We start from the raw sequence: 17,306 nt of genomic DNA, 5'->3' as shown, positions 1-17,306 counted from the left end.
GTGCCACAATTTGATTGGCACACGTGATTGCAAACACATGCTCCGATTTTTTTTTCATGCTGACGACGTTCAGTCCACCCGCCCCTGGCATGAGCTCCTCCTGCTCTCCTCTCAATTTTTTCGCTCGTGTAATTATTTCACTCTTATTCCTCAGTTTTATTTCATAACCACTCTGTGGTAAAAGCGATACTTTTTTGGAATATACCAGCAGAACAACTTGCCTGCATATTCAGTCCCTACAAACAGCAAGCCTGCAACAATTCACGCACTAAGCCCTAAGAAGGTTCTGAGACGGTTCTCCTTGGGCCGAGACGGAAGCAGCTCCAAAGACAAGAGCCACCAACACAACACGATGTCCGGAAAGCAGAAGATTGGCAACTACACCGTGCTGCAGACCCTCGGCGTCGGGTCCTTTGGCAAGGTCAAGCGTAAGTACAATACAAACCTCAAACTGCCCTCCCCCAACACATTTTTGGTATCTTCTCAATCCTCCACCCTCACCTTTTTTCCCTCCTCTGCTTCCATATGCTGGTGTATAGTGGCCGTGCACTCGCAGACAGGTCACAAGGTGGCGCTAAAGATCATTGGGCGCAGCAAGCTGGCGCACTCGGACATGATCGGGCGGGTCAACCGCGAGATCCAGTACCTGAAGATGTTGCGGCATCCGCACATCATCAAGCTGTACGAGGTCATCACCACGCCCACCGACATCATCATGGTCATCGAGTATGCTGGCGGCGAGCTCTTCAACTACATTGTCGAGCGCGGGCGCATGGCCGAGAAGGACGCGCGGCGCTTCTTCCAGCAGATCGTCTCGGCCGTCGAGTACTGCCATCGCCGCAACATTGTGCATCGCGACTTGAAGCCCGAGAATGTGCTTCTGGATCCATACAATAACGTCAAAGTGGCTGATTTTGGCTTGTCCAATATCATGAAGGACGGCGAGTTCCTGCAGACGTCGTGCGGGTCACCCAACTACGCGGCTCCCGAGGTCATCAACGGCAAGCTGTACGCGGGCCCTGAGGTCGACGCGTGGTCGTGCGGAGTGATTCTGTATGTGATGCTGTGCGGCCGCCTGCCATTCGACGACGACCACATTCCGGCGCTGTTCAAAAAGATCACATCCGGCATCTTTACCATGCCTGGCTTCCTGTCACCGGGCGCCAAGCAAGTTCTGTCGGGACTCCTGCAGGTCGACCCGCTCAAGCGCATGTCGCTGTCGCAGGTGCGCCAGCAGCCATGGTTCATCACTGACCTGCCCGAGTACCTGAAGCCGCTGCCCGAGAGCACCGACATTGAGTCGCTGGCACGCCTGGACGAGTCGATTCTGGGTGAGCTCGAGAAGCAGCTCGAGATGACACGCACGTCGCTGGTCAAGCAGCTGCGGCAGCGCGGCACCAACCCTGCCAAAGTCGCGTATCAGCTGACTCTGGATAATCGCCACATGCTTGAGCAGAGCCGACACTCGAACACCCAGGGGATCCGCAACTTTGCGCTGGCATCATCACCACCCGCCGCCTTCAACGCCGCCATCGACCTACGCGATAGCACCGGCACTGCATCGTCATCGCCGCTGGCAAACAACCCCAACGACGATGACGACGGGACGCCGTCGAGCATCGCTATTCTGGGCTCCAGTCTGCCGCGCTCCGCTGGCCACACGCTCGAATCGCAAATGTACAAGATGCGTCTGCGCGGCCCCAACGCCGTCCCAGCCCCGCGCGTGTCGTCGCCACTGGCGCCCGCTCACGACTCTGCGTCGCGCCGGCCATCGTCGGGTGCAGCAGCAGTTGCCCAGCAGGCGCTAGGGACGACGGGCTCAGCGGTGCCATCACGGACGCCATCGAACTATTTCCGCGCGCAGTTGCCGCCACTGCCAGGCGCGAATGGCGTGGCAGGGCAGTCAAACTCGTCGGTAGCGAGCCTGGCGCATGCATCGGTGCGCACGGCATCGCAGAGCCACCTGAGCCCGTACGCGCACCGGTCAGGCAACAGCAGCGAGAACAGCAGCACCGACGGCAGCCCGGCAGGATCGGTGGTGCCGCCGCACTCGGTCAATGTGTCGAGCCCACTAGCTCGCTCTAGCGATGAGACGCCGCCGGCGCGTAAGCCCACGGTGATGCGCAAGCGGGCGAAGCTGACGCGTACACGCTGGCATTTCGGCATCCGGTCGCGGTCGCCGCCTGCCGACGTCATGGCTGAGGTCTACCGGGCGCTGCTGCAGCTGGGCATGAAGTGGAAGCACTTCAACCCCTACCACCTGCGTGCCATGTATGTCGACGCGCAGGGCCGCCAGGTCAAGATCGACCTGCAGCTGTACAAGCTCGACTCGCGTGACAACTACCTGGTCGACTTCAAGGCTGTTATCCCGACCCCCAAGTCCACGGCTGACTCGGGCGCCAGCGACTCGGGCACCATCCCGACATACCGTGCAGGTGAGAACACGCTGATAGCTCCGCCGCCACCGTTCATCCAGGCTGCCCGCCGGCGGATGTCATCGGCTGCACGGCCCGTTTCGACGGTATTAGACGACGTCGCCACGATGATGGGTGCCGAGCAGGCCGAGCCACGGTCGCTCGATGACCAGTTCCTGGACTCGAACTACCCTATCCAGATTCCAGCTGAGGTGCCCGCGCCATCACTGCCAGCCGGCCACGACCGCTCAGACATGCTGCCGGAGCCCGACACATTACCAGCACGCACCATGCAGCGGCGGCTGGGCGGCGGCTCGCCGATGTCGTCTGCAGCGGGCTTTGAGGAATCCAGCGAGATTATAGAGGCTTCGGGCGGTATTCCGATCCCCGGCTCGCTGGCAAAGTCGCCGGTACGCGCAATCGACATCAACCAAAGACGCAATCTGGCCGAATCACAGAGCTCTGGCCAGTTCCTGGGCGGCACACCGCGTAGCCAGGGGAAGGCGCCCGGCAGCTACATGCCCGGCAGCGTCGTCGGCCGCGTTTCATTGGCGCGCACAGACGTGTCGCTGACTGCCGATGGCGTCGGCGCCGGCAATGGCGCAAGTAGATTGGCGCAGGAGCGCGTGGTCAATGCGTTCCCGTTCTTTGACGTGTGCTGCAGGCTAATTACGGAGCTGGCTGTGCCGTCGGCCCCACAGGCGTCGTAAGCATGGCCCGCCTTGTGTTGGAATATAGACTTGCTTCTTCTTTTTCTCATTATTTCTTGCTGCTGCTAGCTCAACCTGGCGGCCTTGGTTGATTATTGTAAACACATAGTACTACCTTTTTGGTGGTGGAAATGGTGTGTGATTTCTTGCAATGTTTGGGGCTCCAATCAGAGCATACGTTGATTTCTCTTCCTGATCTCCCCTTTATGAGTGAGTGCGTATGTCTATTCTTGGCAAAAAATGGCGTGTATGACCAAGAAATCAATGCCCAGACAGCCAGCCGCAGATCATTGACTGCTTGCATGTGGAGATAGAAAAATCAAAAAGCAGTCGAGAACACTAAGAGCGAACATGCGTCTAGAAATAATGCTAACTAATGCTAACAAGTCCCATGGCAATAGTTGCCAGAATAGAAAATAAGCAAAGAGAAATCAGGCCCTTTGGGCTAATGTATATAAAGACCGGGCAAACTGGCTACTACCCGTCTTAGACCATCCTTTTTCACAAATCTCACTTTTTATAAACATGGTACAATCAGCGATTCTCGATACGCTCGGCCCCCTGGCCAGCGCACTAATGGACGCCATCTCCCAGCTCATCGGCATGGGCAACCCGCAGGATGCATATACCGCCTCCCACGCCGACCTGGTCAAATACGCTACCTACGCCGGCCTCGCCTACCAGACCACCGATGCCTGGCCTGCAAGCCGCACTGTGCCCAAAGACACCACGCTGATCAGTTCTTTCGACCACACGCTGAAGGGCAGCTCCGGCTACATTGCATTTAATGAGCCATGCAAGGAGATCATCGTGGCCTACCGTGGCACCGACTCATTGATTGACTGGCTAACCAACCTGAATTTCGATAAAACCGCCTGGCCAGCCAACATCTCCAATAGTCTCGTCCACGAGGGATTCCTGAACGCCTATCTGGTGTCTATGCAGCAAGTCCAGGAGGCTGTGGACTCCTTGCTGGCGAAATGCCCCGATGCCACCATCTCATTCACTGGCCATTCCTTAGGCGGCGCCCTAGCCTGCATATCCATGGTGGACACAGCGCAGCGCCATAGGGGCATCAAGATGCAAATGTTTACATACGGCCAGCCGCGCACCGGCAATCAGGCGTTTGCTGAGTATGTGGAGAACCTGGGCCACCCGGTGTTTCGTGTGGTCTATCGGCATGATATTGTGCCGCGGATGCCCCCGATGGACCTTGGGTTCCAGCATCATGGCCAGGAAGTCTGGTACGAAGGGGATGAGAATATCAAATTCTGCAAAGGCGAAGGAGAGAACCTGACGTGTGAGCTGGGGGTGCCGTTTAGTGAACTTAATGCCAAGGACCATTCGGAGTATCCTGGTATGCACTGATGCATCCCCTTTCAGCAATAGGATGTAGGGGATATTTTTGTACGATATTTTTCTTGATCCCCTGTGCATCCCGCAGCTGCTGTGCTGTTGTAGTTACTGGTGTTGTCAATCAGATATCAGCGGGCATATACGATAGCTTACTCTTCGGTGTGAATTGCCGAGAGGGTCTTGCTGAATGAAGGCATGTGTAGTAAGTGATTGAAAATATGCAGAATGATAAACGGATACATGTGGTAAAGGTTCGCAGGTTATATAGTAGCAGCCATTGTTGAAACAAGCGTCGATCATATACTTCTGCTCCTGGGTGTTAACCTGCAACTAGGGCTGAGGCCATTTGCAAACATTCCGCTGGCTTAGGAGAAATATATTAAAACCAGGAGCAAAGCTAAAATAGAAAGCATATGACATGACCAAGGGAAAGTAGATCAGCCACAGTCTTACACACGCTTGAAACTATATTACTTGGACATCAAGGAGAACAGAGGAAGTAGATAACTTGGGAGGTGGCTATATGCCGCTATCTCTCGCCAGAGGCTATTAATCCATATTAGGGCTTCTAGTGTCAGAATCTGTGATTCTCTGGGTTTCTACAATTTTTCCTTTTCTCATCGGACCCATGTGCTAGCACAACCATCGCCCTGATCCTCGTTTGAGATCTCGCTCTTCTCCACTTTCTATTTTTCTCTTATATCTGCTTTCTCTTGTTCATAGTTCTTTCCTTTTTCTGGCTGACCCAGTCCAAACCACTCATTGAAACTCGTGACCTTCCAACACAGTGGTAATAGCTGTGCCGGTAGGCTGCATGTTGGGAGCCTGAGTGACGGCTTGCTGGGCTTGATGCTTGTATTAGAAATATCAACTCTTTGGTATAGGATTCTCTATTATCTTTTCCCTCATTCTTCTTCGCATTAGTTATCAAGCAACACCTCTCGACTCCTTAGGAGTTCCTCTTTCCTCTACCTTCTATTTTCGCCTCTCTCACCTCCTCCTCTAATGCATCTCTTTACTATCTTCATCAGCCTAAACTGCATTTCTGCGCTTATACCCCCTTAACACCTGTAGGTAGCAAAAGTACCGGCAAGGCCTTTGACTTCGTTGAACATGTTGTTGATAGCTGCACAGATGCTAGCAGCGGCGGTGTGCCGAACAGAGGAGCTGCTCTCAGCAACGCCAGTATGCACTGGGGAAGTGGTGATGATGGGTATGTGGGTAAAGTTTGTGCGTATGCGTGTGCGTGTGTTTCTGGCCCTCGCCTTTTGCTATTCTGTAGAAAAAGAGGTAGAAAATATAATTCGAAGGAGCTATAGTGAAGACAAAGGAAGCTGGCCAGCCTGCAAGCGCACAAATTTTTATACTTGGACATCCTAGGGCTGGTAGAGCCTTGACGTGTAATGATTTTCGTCTCGAAATCAAAACCTTGCAGTAAAGAATATGCCAGTATCTGGTGCATACATAGGCGATGATGAATTTTACTCACTTTGAAGTGCTCGTGCCGACAGACGATGCCACTCTGAGTGATCATTACATACTACACTGGCAATGGCTATGAGGATAGCTTCTTCCGTTGCCGTACAAGGGATTTCTGGTCGGTTATTGGGACAGAGGACATGTCTGATGAGTTTCCTGAACTTGTATATGATGGACTATACGGCTGGTATGGGTGACGAGCTTTTGAGATCTAGATACAGCCCCTGAAATACTTGCTCTGCATGTCCTTAATCTGCTTCATTTGTGGACTCTCATCCGGAAGTTTACGACCCTTGGTCGCTAGGCTATCCAGACGCCTGATATTGTCTACAATTGACTGGAATAAGTTATTTAGCCTAAATTCTATATACCCTCACTGCCTTATAGCAACGAAAATAATCTCATATGCATTTTTCAGTTCTCATCGAGTCCTCGCTACGGAATCAGTATGAAGCACCATTAAGTTAACTAACCGCTTCCGTTTGTCCCTATTTTTATAGCTGCATGAAGGAAAATGCCAATGCCCTTGTCAATGAAATTGATAAAGTGGTCCAAGTAATGCAGTATTTGGGGAATTACTTTAATTACACTCAAAAATTTTTGACATGTTCCACTACTAGCTTCTGCTATGGCATTCATTTTTTGTTAGTGGAATCATAGCAAGAGTAAATATTTAAATAATATACTTTAGCATATACAAGTATATATTATAGTGGTAAATAGACAAATGATCAATAATAATGACAACAGCCTTAAAAGCAGATAAAATAGTGAATGATAACTTTTATGTTTCAGAATTAAATCATCTTTACCTTTATATAAGATTTTATAGTCTAAAAAGTGTCCGACCGTCCGCTAGAAATTATTTAATTGGTTAAAAAACTCTTAAGCTTCAACACGGGTTTGAGTGACTTGCTCTGTAAACTCCCTTTGATCTTGTGCGGCATCTGACCTCATCGGTGAAACCAGGGTGACAAGCTGGTATTGTAGTGGTCACAGGTCTCCACTAGATATCTCCATTGGTTCAGCACAAGAGCTGCTCTCATTGTCGGTCGGCCTGATAACTTCCATGGCGTCATCATGGTGGTCATCACCGGCTGCGCAACACTCTTAGGATGTTTATCTATGAGCACCTATTGAATAAGGCCGTATAGCTCTTCTGGTGGTTATGCAATATTTGTGGGTTTATTTTACAAATTAATTTGTCTTATGAACATGCGTAAGCGGTAGTATTTGAGCCACAATGGACCCAGTCTTTATAGACTGATTCAAGAGACTGTATCAATGCTAAGGGCCCCAAGAACCATGCAAGCCAGATCATTATTAATAAAAAGTTCTTAATGCTATGCATACGCAATAAAGCAAAACTGAACAGAATCATTTCTCTTCTTACTTTGCCTACCAAATTTCTCAAATGAATATTACCCGCAGCACTACTGTCATAAAGACATCACTTGGTGGTATTGGCTTCCGTGATTCTATGTTGCCCCGCCTAGAGCAATTTGTACATAGTGTCAATATCATCAAAGAGCATACATACATGCTTGCACGATGGAGATTACTCCATCAGCTAGCTGACGGGGATGCTTTTGACCCAGCAACATTTGTGAAAAAGGGTTTTTTTCGTTTTATTTATTTATTCATTTATCGTAACCTGAAGGCGAAGACTGTCATATCTGCCAAGGATTTCGTCAACCGGAAGGACAAGTCAGAACTGTCGGGCGCAGATTTCGGTGATGTAGTTAGATACCATATTTATGATTATCTATTGCATAATGGCGATATCGAGCTACATGGTGTACGTGAAATGAATCAAGTAGCAACATACGTGGATACCGAGCTGATGACAGCATACAAGAACAACATTGTGTTGCACTATGGCACTTGCCTACAGCGGATTCTGGCCAAATTGATTGATATTCGCAGCCGCAAAAACACACTGCACAGTACAATGGGCAATGTGTCCAAGGCTGAGTTCAATAACGCATGTCAAGCGTGTATTTATACACCTTCACAGAAGCTCCGCCAGGCAGTTGCCTCTAGGCGCCCTGATCTCAGTGTGCTCACCCCACCGATGCTTGCAATCTACAACAAGCTGGCACCAGTCCTTAATGCCTATGATGCCAAGTACAGATTCGCTAAAGACAGCCGATACTATGATGCCAAGGTAAATCCACTTAAGCATCTGCGTGCATACATTCGTCTATGCCAGCTTATCGAGAATGAGCAGCTTGGCAAGTCTCCCCCCAATGCTTGCCTCTGCGGACATCATGGATCCCAGGCCATGTGCGTTTGGACAAGCAAATAATCAAGCAGGTGTTTGTTTCGAAAACACGTGAGGAGGTTACCAAGATCAACGCAGCAAAGAGGGCAGCAACAGAGGCAAGGAAAGCAGCAGAAAGGGGCGAAAAATTGGCCAAGAAGGCTGCACACGAAGCAGCGAAGATGCCATCGGATGCAACAGAGGCTACTGCAGCAACTGCAGCAGTAGCGGCTGATTCACTTGCTGCTGCATCGGCAGCAGCAGCAGACACTGTTGCAGCACTTAACAATGCATATGCACCAGCACCCCCAGTCTGTGCACATGACCCGGTCCAAGGGATCACACAACCTGTGTGGGATGTGTGGGGCCGGGTCGCAGATCTAACATCAAAGCCATTTAAGGCGCATGGTGATAGAAAATTCCACGGAATGGCGACAACAGATGGTGTAGCAATATGCATTTTGTTGCAAGACAAGATATCCAAGGCTGATGGTGCAGTGGATGCTGATGCTGCAGGAGGCGATGCTGCGGGAGGCGATGCTGCGGGAGGCGATGCTGCGGGAGGCGATGCTGCGGGAGGCGATGCTGCGGGAGGCAATTCTGTGGGAGGCGATGCTACAGGCGATGCTGTGGGAGGCGATGCTACAGGCGATGTTGCAGGAGGTGATGCTGTGGGAGGCAGTACTATAGCTGACTGTCGCTATATCCACCAGATCCCACAGCCAGAGCTGCAGAATCTGAAAGGCCGCTGTGTATTCATCGATCCAGGTCGGGGCGATTTGCTATACATGATGCACGAAAATAGCAGCAATGGGAAAGAGGGTGAAAAAATGCTCTACCGCTACACACGGCAGCAGCGCAATAAGGAGCTCAAGCTGCGCCACTATGACAGGATTCGTCGGGCTACAAAGGATCAAGTCCCAGAAGATGCTGTCCGCAGAGCAGAGGCAGGGCTTTCCAAGCACTGCTGCCGGACCCTTATCCCAGCAAAATTCCGTGCCTACGTTGCTGCCCGTGCATCTGTGCGGTGTGTCCTAGCACCGTTTTATGCCAGCACGATGACAGCGCGAAGGTTACCAGAGCAGCAACTCACTAAGTCAAACAAGCAGCACCAAAGGCGCTGGAAGGCCCATCCAGGTGTCAGTACCAGTCCCAAGGTGTACCCGCTTCACCGCAAGCTGCACCTTGATTCATTCATGAACCAGGCCCGTGCAGACCACAGGCTTGCTGCGAAACTCCGGAGCAAGTTCGGTCCAGATCCAGTGCTGATCATGGGCAATTGGAGTGCGCCGATGGCCCGACACCATGCGCCGATCCGTGGCAAAGGATGGCGCGACAAGTTCAAGCACCATGGCTTTGAAGTCTATCTGATCGACGAATTCCGGACATCGTCGATGTGCCCGTTCTGCTGCGATAAGTCACTGCAGACATTCCGGCATGTTCCCAACCCGCGGCCCTACCAGAGATCGAAGAACCCAACTGTGAAGTGCCATGGCCTTCTCCGCTGTACAAGCGAGTCATGTAAGCGGGCCATGGCACAATACAGGCGGGCCTATTCGTCTCGGCTCTTGAACCGCGATCTCGCAGCAGTTCTAAACTTCAGGCTCATTTTCCAGTCACTCTGTGATTCAGGCAGTATTCCTGAACGGTTCCGTCGCTTTACGGCCATTGTTGCCGATGCTTCTGGCACCACCCTGGCAACAAAGAACCTGCACAAGAGGCGTGCAGCAGCAGGCGATTCTGCTGCTAGCAGCAGCGAGCCAGCGCTGAAGCGCCTACGCAGAGCAGGCCATCAAGACAGGAGATGTCCATGATCGGCATTGCACCAACAACCATCCGACACGTTCAAATGACCGGTTCGCCGTGATGCCCTTATCGACGTGTCAACCCATGCTGACTAGCAGCCGAGCTCGCATCGCGAGCAGAGTATTTCTAGTAGCCATTTGGATAGACATGATCACGTACAAAAGACTCCAATTTCGAATCACCTAGAGCCTCTGTAGCCATATGCGCAGCCTTCACAGTATCGAGAATGGGGATAAAAAGGCAAAATAGTGATATTGTGTATGTTTTTAATTTCCACCAGTATTCAACAGCTTGAGGGATGATTGCCTCACAAAAAGCGCTTCAAATCCGCAATGGTCCAGTGGCTAGGATCCGACGCTCTCACCGTCGTGGCCGGGGTTCGATTCCCCGTTGCGGAATTTTTAGCTTTTGCTGCTTTCGCCCTAACCGGCGGCAGGTTCTATTTTGCAGATGTGCGCGCTTGCTTAGCGGGAAAGTCTACATATTCTTTGGAGTGAATTTGCTATTCTTAATAGAAGATTCTATTAGAAAATCGGTTGATGTGGAGCTTGCAGCCTCTTGTCATCGCTCTTGCTGTGCTCAATTGAAGTGAACTCTAACAGTTTAGATTACAATCGAATACCCTCAGTTGCTGGACAACGAAAAAAAAAAAAAAAAAAAAAAAAAAAAAAAAAAAAAAAAAAAAAAAAAAAAACAAATACCCTCAGTTGCTGGACACGGAGTGATATGAATGCTAATTTTACTCCCTCCTAGTCCCTGGTGGCGCCAGACTCGTCTTGGGTCCAGCTGCAGGCCGCAGGAATCTGTCTGGGGCTGCGGCAAGGGCAAGTAAACTCTTTAACCAGCGTCCTCCTCAACTGGGATGGCTGGATAAGGAGGCATCGAGTGGTTTCAGGAAATTCAACAGCTCCCCCTTCTTGCATCCGAAATTTGGAGAGCAGACGGCTTGCTAAAAATAACAATGCTGCGGAGGGCCTGGTGGTGCTGGACCGCGGTCTAATTATAGCAGCCCATACCATGCAGTCTTCTAAGCCACAAAGACGTGTCTGGCCTTCGTGCACCAACGATGCAGTCATGTAAGCTTATTTTACCAGTCCTATAAAACCGGTCACCCCTTATCATTCTCCAACTCTCTCTCTTTTCCTTCATTGTTTTCATTTCTAACCTGCTACTTATCGATAGCCATTTTTCTTTGCAATACAAACTGACATGATCCTCATTTCGACCATCTGGTCTCTGCTCTTTGTAAACCAAGATGCCAGCAATAAATGATCTGGGCACTGAGGATATCTCATTTGCCGCTTACGTCAAACTATTCTCTATCAAAGCTGACTGGGCCACTCCGCATGTTTTTCCTACCCTTTGCTGATTATACAATTGCAAGTCTTGTCTGCCTCTGACCCTGGATGCATTGAATGTTTAGCTCAGGCAGCTATTATTAAAGTAAACACCGCTGCTACTCCATCTGTGCAGCCAGATAAGCACAAGAGACAGTCTACTCTGGCATTTGTGTCTGTCGCAGCTAGCAGTTGCTGCGGATGCTGCTGGTGCAAGAGTTGGCCCAACTCAGCCTGCCTTTGCTAGTATCGAGTCGATCAAGATAGCCAGCACCTCTGATGGCACACGGAGATTGGGGCTACAGCTGGAAACAGTCATTAACTTCCAGGACTACTCAATTCTATTAGTCGTACCACTGGCGGAATTGCCTAGCATCAAAGACCGTGCTGCTAAATCAATTGCATGTTCTAACGCGCTTGTTGCTGCTATTAAGACACGGCATGCAGCAGCTAAGGAGGAGCTGGCAATATCCAAGAGTCAGCTTATTGAGTTCAGAAAGCTGGCGTGCCATTAACCATACATGAGTCATTACTGGTATTATTTCGCTTCTGAAGCAGCTGAATAGCGGTGTTTATATAGCTATTGACCCACAGCTAGCACTTGAGGCGAACAGAAAACACATGGTCGACTAATCCAATGGAATCGGACGAACGACTACGATCTAGAAATGGACTATATAATCCCTGAGCATGCTGCTTGCAGTTAATACTGTTAGCCACTGTACGTTGTCATAGGTCTATTCAGTATATATACGTATTGGCCCTAAGCTTGGAATTCTTCTTTCATATCCTCATTTATCCATTTAGTTACCGATGAGGAAGGTTTATTATACTACAATTTACGAACACAGCCCCAAGCAAGCATATAGCAAGGTATATATGATATAATGCTGTAGCATCCCAGGATAGCGACATTTGCAATGTCCACTTTTGTCATAGATTGCGATGCCAACACGAACGTTGATAGGGTGCTCAGTATTGGCCACATTAAATCAAGGAGCGGTCTGGTCTGCAGAAGGATAAAAAAGAACCACGCTCACATTCGAGGTGTTCAGCTGCAATTGGGTAAATCCCAGAATCCCTGTCTATCGACCTCCCAACAAAAGGGCCTACTAACAACCTGGCCCAGTTTCGGATAACTCCCAGTGTGTAATAAATCAGTTGTAACTCGTAGCATAATATTGTATACACAGCCGACGGGTATAGGCCACTGTCCATCGCAAATGGTTGTAGTATGTATATTTAGCTCACTAGTAAACAAAGTCCGCATACTTGCACCAGAATTCGTTCTTTTTGATTTCCGCAAGTACCTCTATTGTGTTGGTCATGCTTACAAGCCATGCTTTACTTGGTGGGCGGTCTGGTAGGATGGTTGTTGAGTCAGCATTGCTCACAGGACGTACTGTAGCAAAGTCAGGTACGCCATGCCCAAAGTCCATTTCATAGGGAGTGAAACCGGGAGTGGTTCGTGACCGCAACCGAGCTTTTGAACGACTGGAGTCATGATAACGTTGTTCATGTAGCAGTTTGCCTTGGATGTCATCAGGTCGTGCTCTGTAGCGGCGGTTTCGGCATCTACCGCGCCTACACTCTTGCGCACCTCGACAGCAAGCTCAGCTAGCGATTTGAGCGTGGTTTGTGACTCCACTAGATGCAGCGGGGTATGCACGGCCGATGAGAACTGCGCATTGACCTGAATAGTTGATCTCGCCCATTCCAAGGCGCGGGCGCGTATCGCATGGGATCATGAGCCGCTGGAATTCACGCTTCCCTGCAATCCAGCTACCGATATTAGAAAGGACCTGCAGCCTGCCTACTTTGGTTGCTTTTACAGACTGGGCTACTGTCTTGGCAATCAGTGCCGAAATCACATCGTTCTTGGTCAACTGCACGCCCTCAGGGACATAGCGGTTGAGTTCTTCACGCAGCACTCCCAATTTTTCAGTATCAACGCGATACAGCGTTCCCTGCCAAGGTGCAGCGCCGATAGCCCTGCTGAATAGACCGTTACGTGTGGCTGGTGACAGCCATGCCAACCCTGTTCCCATAGGCCGATCGGAACTCAAATGACTCAGCGCTGGCCTCATTAAGCTGTTTGCGATCCTTGGGCAAAAACTTTTGGATCAGTTCACGGTCATAGGTGAACTGCTTGTCACTTGCTACACTACCATTGGCAAGTACCTTGGCCTCCTCCACCCAACGGTTTGCGAACATGTGGAAACCGGCCCCATCGCCTGCGGCATGGGACAGACTGAGGAATACAGCAACACCGCTGTTCTCATGTAGCCGCGCAACATGCACCATGTGCCATTTTTATCTGTCCGTCGCCGTTGGGTGCTGCTACCTCACCGACAGTCATTAGGTCGGATGGCCAGGCGCGATAGTCGAAACCGCACGCTTTGATATCGTTGTAATGTACAGTCGATGTGGATTCGCGATACTCGGGCAGGTTGAGGCTGTCCTTGTCAATGATAATCGACAGGCTGTTGTCAGGCTGCTGGCGGAGGTGACCAAGCAGGGGTGGGAACTGCGAGATTGTCTTGTTGAATGCTGTATGAAGGGTGTCCGCTGGCATAAAATCAGGCGAGCGGTCTTTGTTTTCGTAAAAGTAAACTTGCTGGATATTGAGAATCGACACCAGGGCATCAAACGCCGTCAACTTGATGCTCTGTGGCTTGCCAGTATACGTGGGCGGCTCCATGGCTATGGATTTTCTTTAAAAGCCAGAGTGGGAGTAGGAAGAAGATGAGGAAAGCGCTGGTAGAACACTTGATGAGCGTGAAACTAGCCGTGTTTATATATCGCTCTTTGCCTCTTGCACCTACTTGACTGGCCTGCTGTCTTTCACTTTTCCTCTGGGGTGGGGTTTATTCAGGGACCGGCTATCCAAAAGGTACACTCCTGAAAATCAGTGCAATATAGCTGTGCATCCAGATGCAGCATGCTTGGACTTCAATGACTATCCGATTTGTTTCCGCCTCTGCTACAACAGCACTGATCGTCACAATTTACCAACGATCCGCTCTCAAAGAAATCCTCGTCCTCCCCAAAAACAAACTCGCTATTTTTCGGCCTTTGTCTGCCTCTTCGTCCACTGGTTGTCTGTTTAGCCAGTTTATCTCCGACATCCCAAGGGCCACGTTTTCAAAGTGGATCGAAGACATGTGCGCTAGTTCTGCATGCTGGCTGTATGCCCTGTAGGGAGCATAGATAATAATTACGGTTGGTAGCTCCAGTACAGCCCATTAGGGAAAAGCTCAAATTGCCTGTATCGATCTATGGTGGTAGTTACATAGGGTGAGAGGGGCGTGCATGTTTGCGTTACTTTTGCTAAGGTGCTTCGAGCTGAAGCGTGCGTTATGTTTTGTGAAGGCTGCTTTGTCCGATAGCCTTTCCTTTGACGCTCTAGGTGAATTCGACTGCACACTGCAGTGCATTCGCTTGGCCTATGGCCATATGGAGGCATCATATATTGATTCGGCACAACGCGGAAAGCAGCTTTGTCGACAGCACTTCCCAACTGGTAGCTGTTGTCACAGTACCCAATCTGGAACATATGCCGGGGATATACAATGCGCACTATAGCGAACTGTGCCCGAAGGCTCCACTGCGTTGTGGTCACAGCCAGCGGACAAACGAATGCATCGGCCAGACTGCCCCTTTCGGCATGACAAGAGCCTGACAATGGACATGCCAGCCTCATTTGTAGGGAGCCATTATCTGTGCTAATGGCCGCGGTTTGTATATGGAATCTCATGTAGCAGGCCAAAACGACCGCAAGCAGGACCACGACAATAAATAGGGAAACAATTGTGAAATGTGGAAAACAATTTCCGACGCCCCCTTTTATTCATTGCCAGAAGGGCCGTAAGCTCCCCCTTCATCGCCACTTCTTTCTCTCAGTGCACCTGGCTGCATATAAAAGACATCAGAACGACCTCGGCAGATGGTCAAGGTCCTTTAGTCTTCCTAAAGCTCAAAATTCCATACACCCCATCCCCTCTTTCCTCCTGCTTTTGGCCACTCTCCTCTCGTTGTTTTTGCCAACTCCGTTGATCGGCGTTATCTAAAGTTCCAACACCAACGCTTCATATTCTCATATTTTTAGTTACACAACCCACCATGGTTAGCATTACCTCGACCCTCATTCTTGCTTCTGCCCTCCTGGGGTCCCTGACCGGTGCCGCACCCATTGCAGCTGTTGACAGCTTGGCGGGGCGTCACTACGAAGAGTACAAGTCGAACGGCCCCTCTGGTCCGAGCAAGCACGGAAACACCTCTGCTCCCTCATACGCTGACACTGGCTACAACAGTGGTCCATCGACATCCTTCTCGAGCAGTAACTGGCACGAGGAGATGCTTCGGCAAGTCAACGCTGTGCGTGCCGAGAACGGTCGGTCGCCACTCAAGATTGACGAGCGCCTCAATGACATGGCGCAGAGACACTCGAACTACCAGAGCTCGGTTCGCCAGATGACGCACGACGATTCGGCTGGGTCTCTGGGAGATCGCTGCTCACAGTCCGGTATCGACTGGAGCGGAGTTGCCGAGAATGTCGCCCAGGACTACCCGGATGTCACAGCTGTCATGGATGGGATGGGTTAAGAGCCCTGGCCACTTCAAGAACCTCATTGGCGACTATAATATTGTTGGGTTTGGCCATGACAATGGCTACTCAACTCAGGAGTTTGCTCTCGCCTAGGAAATGCCGGTTCATTTCTTATACTCCTGCTTCAGCATCCGTTTCCACATTGCCCGCTATCAAATAAAGGAACACAGCCTATAAAGACATGCCAAGTGCAGCTACTGATACCGAAAATATATTTAAAAATGTGGGAGCCTACAAGGTCTTGGGCTTGTTCTCTCTCCTCCGGTATGTCCTGGTGAAAAACGACACAAACAGCCCCAGGAGCGGGAAGATGTAGGCGAGATTCATGTAAATGGCGATTTTCTGGCGGTCATTCTGGCATCCAGGGTAGAACAGATAGAAGAAGCAAATTGAGATCCCAAAGACAAATTGGAATATCTGGCTGCTCGTCAGCAGCTTTTTGCCAGGCGGCTTGATTCCTGCAGCAGTCAGGGCGTAGAAAACATACATCCACGTGTGGATCAGCGAGTTTGTGATAACAAAGAAGGTAATCGGCACGGCAGTGTAATAGCACCCGGCCCACATGGTCAGAACGGCACCGGCGTGATGGTACATCTGCAAGAGGCTGGCACGGCGGCCCTTATAGATGATGATCAGGGTGTCAATGAACTCGTAGTACTTTGACAGATAAAAGTAAAACGACAGCTGGAACAGCGAGTTGTTCCACATTGTAAACCCTGTGTCGCAGATCCCGTCGCGCCAGCCGTACGTGGACAGATTGACGGCGAGGCCATAGACCATTGAAACAAACGTCCACAGCGAGTATGCTGCCAGGATGATGTTGTGCAGAATGACCATGTTTTTGAACAGCGGCGATTGCGCCCGATGCAAAGGAGTCCGCGAGACATTGGACTTTTGTGGGTTGATCCGGCTGATTAGCATGAGATATGTGAGCGCAAGAAACAACGGCATTTTCCAGTGCATGGCGTACGGGTAGAGCCATCCCAGCGCAAACGAATCCGGGGACACAGTGATCTCCTGCGGTGTCGGATACGCCTCAAGCATTGCCAGGAAAAAGCGGTCGAAGGACGGATATTGTCTGTACAGAAAAAAGTAACGAGGGGGCGCGGTTTTGGAAAAACAACTAAAATACGAGGCTGGTGGTATTGAAAAAGGGAGAGAGAAAGAGGGACAGCAGGTTAGCGTTTTAGGGGCAAAGGTAGGGGGAAGGTTAGAAGGGAACTGGGCAGCAATTTATTATGCAGCCAGTGGTCGGGGGCTATTTCTCAAAATCCTGATGCTTGCTACGCCTCACAAGACAGAAAGAAATCGGAAAAGTGCGCTTTTCATCGT

The 17,306-nt window shown here is 50.4% G+C and overlaps 7 protein-coding genes and 1 non-coding gene across 8 annotated transcripts; 5 read left to right on the top strand and 3 right to left on the bottom strand.

Annotated features, from left to right (window-relative positions):
* Positions 1-352: 352 nt before the first annotated feature.
* DL89DRAFT_219855 (Pkinase-domain-containing protein) lies at positions 353-2,359 on the top strand (the record flags this gene model as incomplete). Its single annotated transcript, XM_040884416.1, has 3 exons — positions 353-428; positions 540-1,677; positions 2,086-2,359. Coding segments are annotated over 3 exons (1,488 nt in total), but the record flags the coding sequence as incomplete, so codon positions are not given.
* A 1,368-nt stretch (positions 2,360-3,727) lies between these two features.
* DL89DRAFT_219103 (alpha/beta-hydrolase) lies at positions 3,728-4,492 on the top strand (the record flags this gene model as incomplete). The annotated part of the gene is made up of 1 exon (XM_040884374.1): positions 3,728-4,492. One exon carries the CDS (start codon positions 3,728-3,730, stop codon positions 4,490-4,492), a length of 765 nt encoding a protein of 254 aa, XP_040748174.1.
* A 664-nt stretch (positions 4,493-5,156) lies between these two features.
* DL89DRAFT_25328 (uncharacterized protein) lies at positions 5,157-6,108 on the bottom strand. The gene has a single exon (XM_040885187.1). It carries the CDS (start codon positions 6,012-6,014, stop codon positions 5,532-5,534), a length of 483 nt encoding a protein of 160 aa, XP_040748173.1. The 5' UTR covers positions 6,015-6,108; the 3' UTR covers positions 5,157-5,531.
* Positions 6,109-10,354: 4,246 nt separating this feature from the next.
* DL89DRAFT_t10 lies at positions 10,355-10,426 on the top strand. Its single transcript has one exon. It is a non-coding gene; the product is annotated as a tRNA-Glu (tRNA).
* A 760-nt stretch (positions 10,427-11,186) lies between these two features.
* On the top strand, positions 11,187-12,142 carry DL89DRAFT_264749 (uncharacterized protein). Its single transcript, XM_040886362.1, has 3 exons — positions 11,187-11,376; positions 11,457-11,539; positions 11,583-12,142. The coding sequence occupies exons 1-3, from the start codon at positions 11,284-11,286 to the stop codon at positions 11,878-11,880; spliced, it is 474 nt and encodes a 157-aa protein (XP_040748172.1). The 5' UTR covers positions 11,187-11,283; the 3' UTR covers positions 11,881-12,142.
* A 470-nt stretch (positions 12,143-12,612) lies between these two features.
* Positions 12,613-14,110, bottom strand: DL89DRAFT_264748 (uncharacterized protein; the record flags this gene model as incomplete). Its single annotated transcript, XM_040886361.1, has 5 exons — positions 13,710-14,110; positions 13,428-13,642; positions 13,059-13,360; positions 12,845-13,012; positions 12,613-12,767 (listed from the first exon to the last, which is right to left on the bottom strand). Exons 1-5 carry the CDS (start codon positions 14,064-14,066, stop codon positions 12,616-12,618), a joined length of 1,194 nt encoding a protein of 397 aa, XP_040748171.1. The 5' UTR covers positions 14,067-14,110.
* Positions 14,111-15,217: 1,107 nt separating this feature from the next.
* DL89DRAFT_25282 (uncharacterized protein) lies at positions 15,218-16,156 on the top strand. The gene has a single exon (XM_040885184.1). The coding sequence runs from the start codon at positions 15,488-15,490 to the stop codon at positions 15,968-15,970; it is 483 nt and encodes a 160-aa protein (XP_040748170.1). The 5' UTR covers positions 15,218-15,487; the 3' UTR covers positions 15,971-16,156.
* Position 16,157: 1 nt separating this feature from the next.
* Positions 16,158-17,272, bottom strand: DL89DRAFT_25290 (uncharacterized protein). The gene has a single exon (XM_040885185.1). It carries the CDS (start codon positions 17,016-17,018, stop codon positions 16,206-16,208), a length of 813 nt encoding a protein of 270 aa, XP_040748169.1. The 5' UTR covers positions 17,019-17,272; the 3' UTR covers positions 16,158-16,205.
* Between the last annotated feature and the right edge of the window lie 34 nt (positions 17,273-17,306).

Source organism: Linderina pennispora (assembly GCF_002104995.1).
Source record: "Linderina pennispora strain ATCC 12442 chromosome Unknown DL89scaffold_1, whole genome shotgun sequence".
Lineage (NCBI taxonomy): Eukaryota > Fungi > Kickxellomycota > Kickxellomycetes > Kickxellales > Kickxellaceae > Linderina > Linderina pennispora.
Note: the sequence above shows the minus strand (reverse complement) of the source record. Positions and strands in the feature narration are given on the sequence as shown.

What these genes read in the sequence shown, in the direction of transcription:
- DL89DRAFT_25290 (XM_040885185.1), bottom strand. Translation starts at nt 17,018, where the DNA reads ATGCTTGAGGCGTATCCGACACCGCAGGAGATCACTGTGTCCCCGGAT.
- DL89DRAFT_25282 (XM_040885184.1), top strand. Translation starts at nt 15,488, where the DNA reads ATGGTTAGCATTACCTCGACCCTCATTCTTGCTTCTGCCCTCCTGGGG.
- DL89DRAFT_264749 (XM_040886362.1), top strand. Translation starts at nt 11,284, where the DNA reads ATGCCAGCAATAAATGATCTGGGCACTGAGGATATCTCATTTGCCGCT. An exon ending in CTGACTGGGCCACTCCGCAT is followed by an intron (nt 11,377 to 11,456) that starts GTTTTTCCTACC and finishes TGTTTAGCTCAG; the next exon opens with GCAGCTATTATTAAAGTAAA. An exon ending in CAGTCTACTCTGGCATTTGT is followed by an intron (nt 11,540 to 11,582) that starts GTCTGTCGCAGC and finishes TGCTGGTGCAAG; the next exon opens with AGTTGGCCCAACTCAGCCTG.
- DL89DRAFT_25328 (XM_040885187.1), bottom strand. Translation starts at nt 6,014, where the DNA reads ATGATCACTCAGAGTGGCATCGTCTGTCGGCACGAGCACTTCAAAGTG.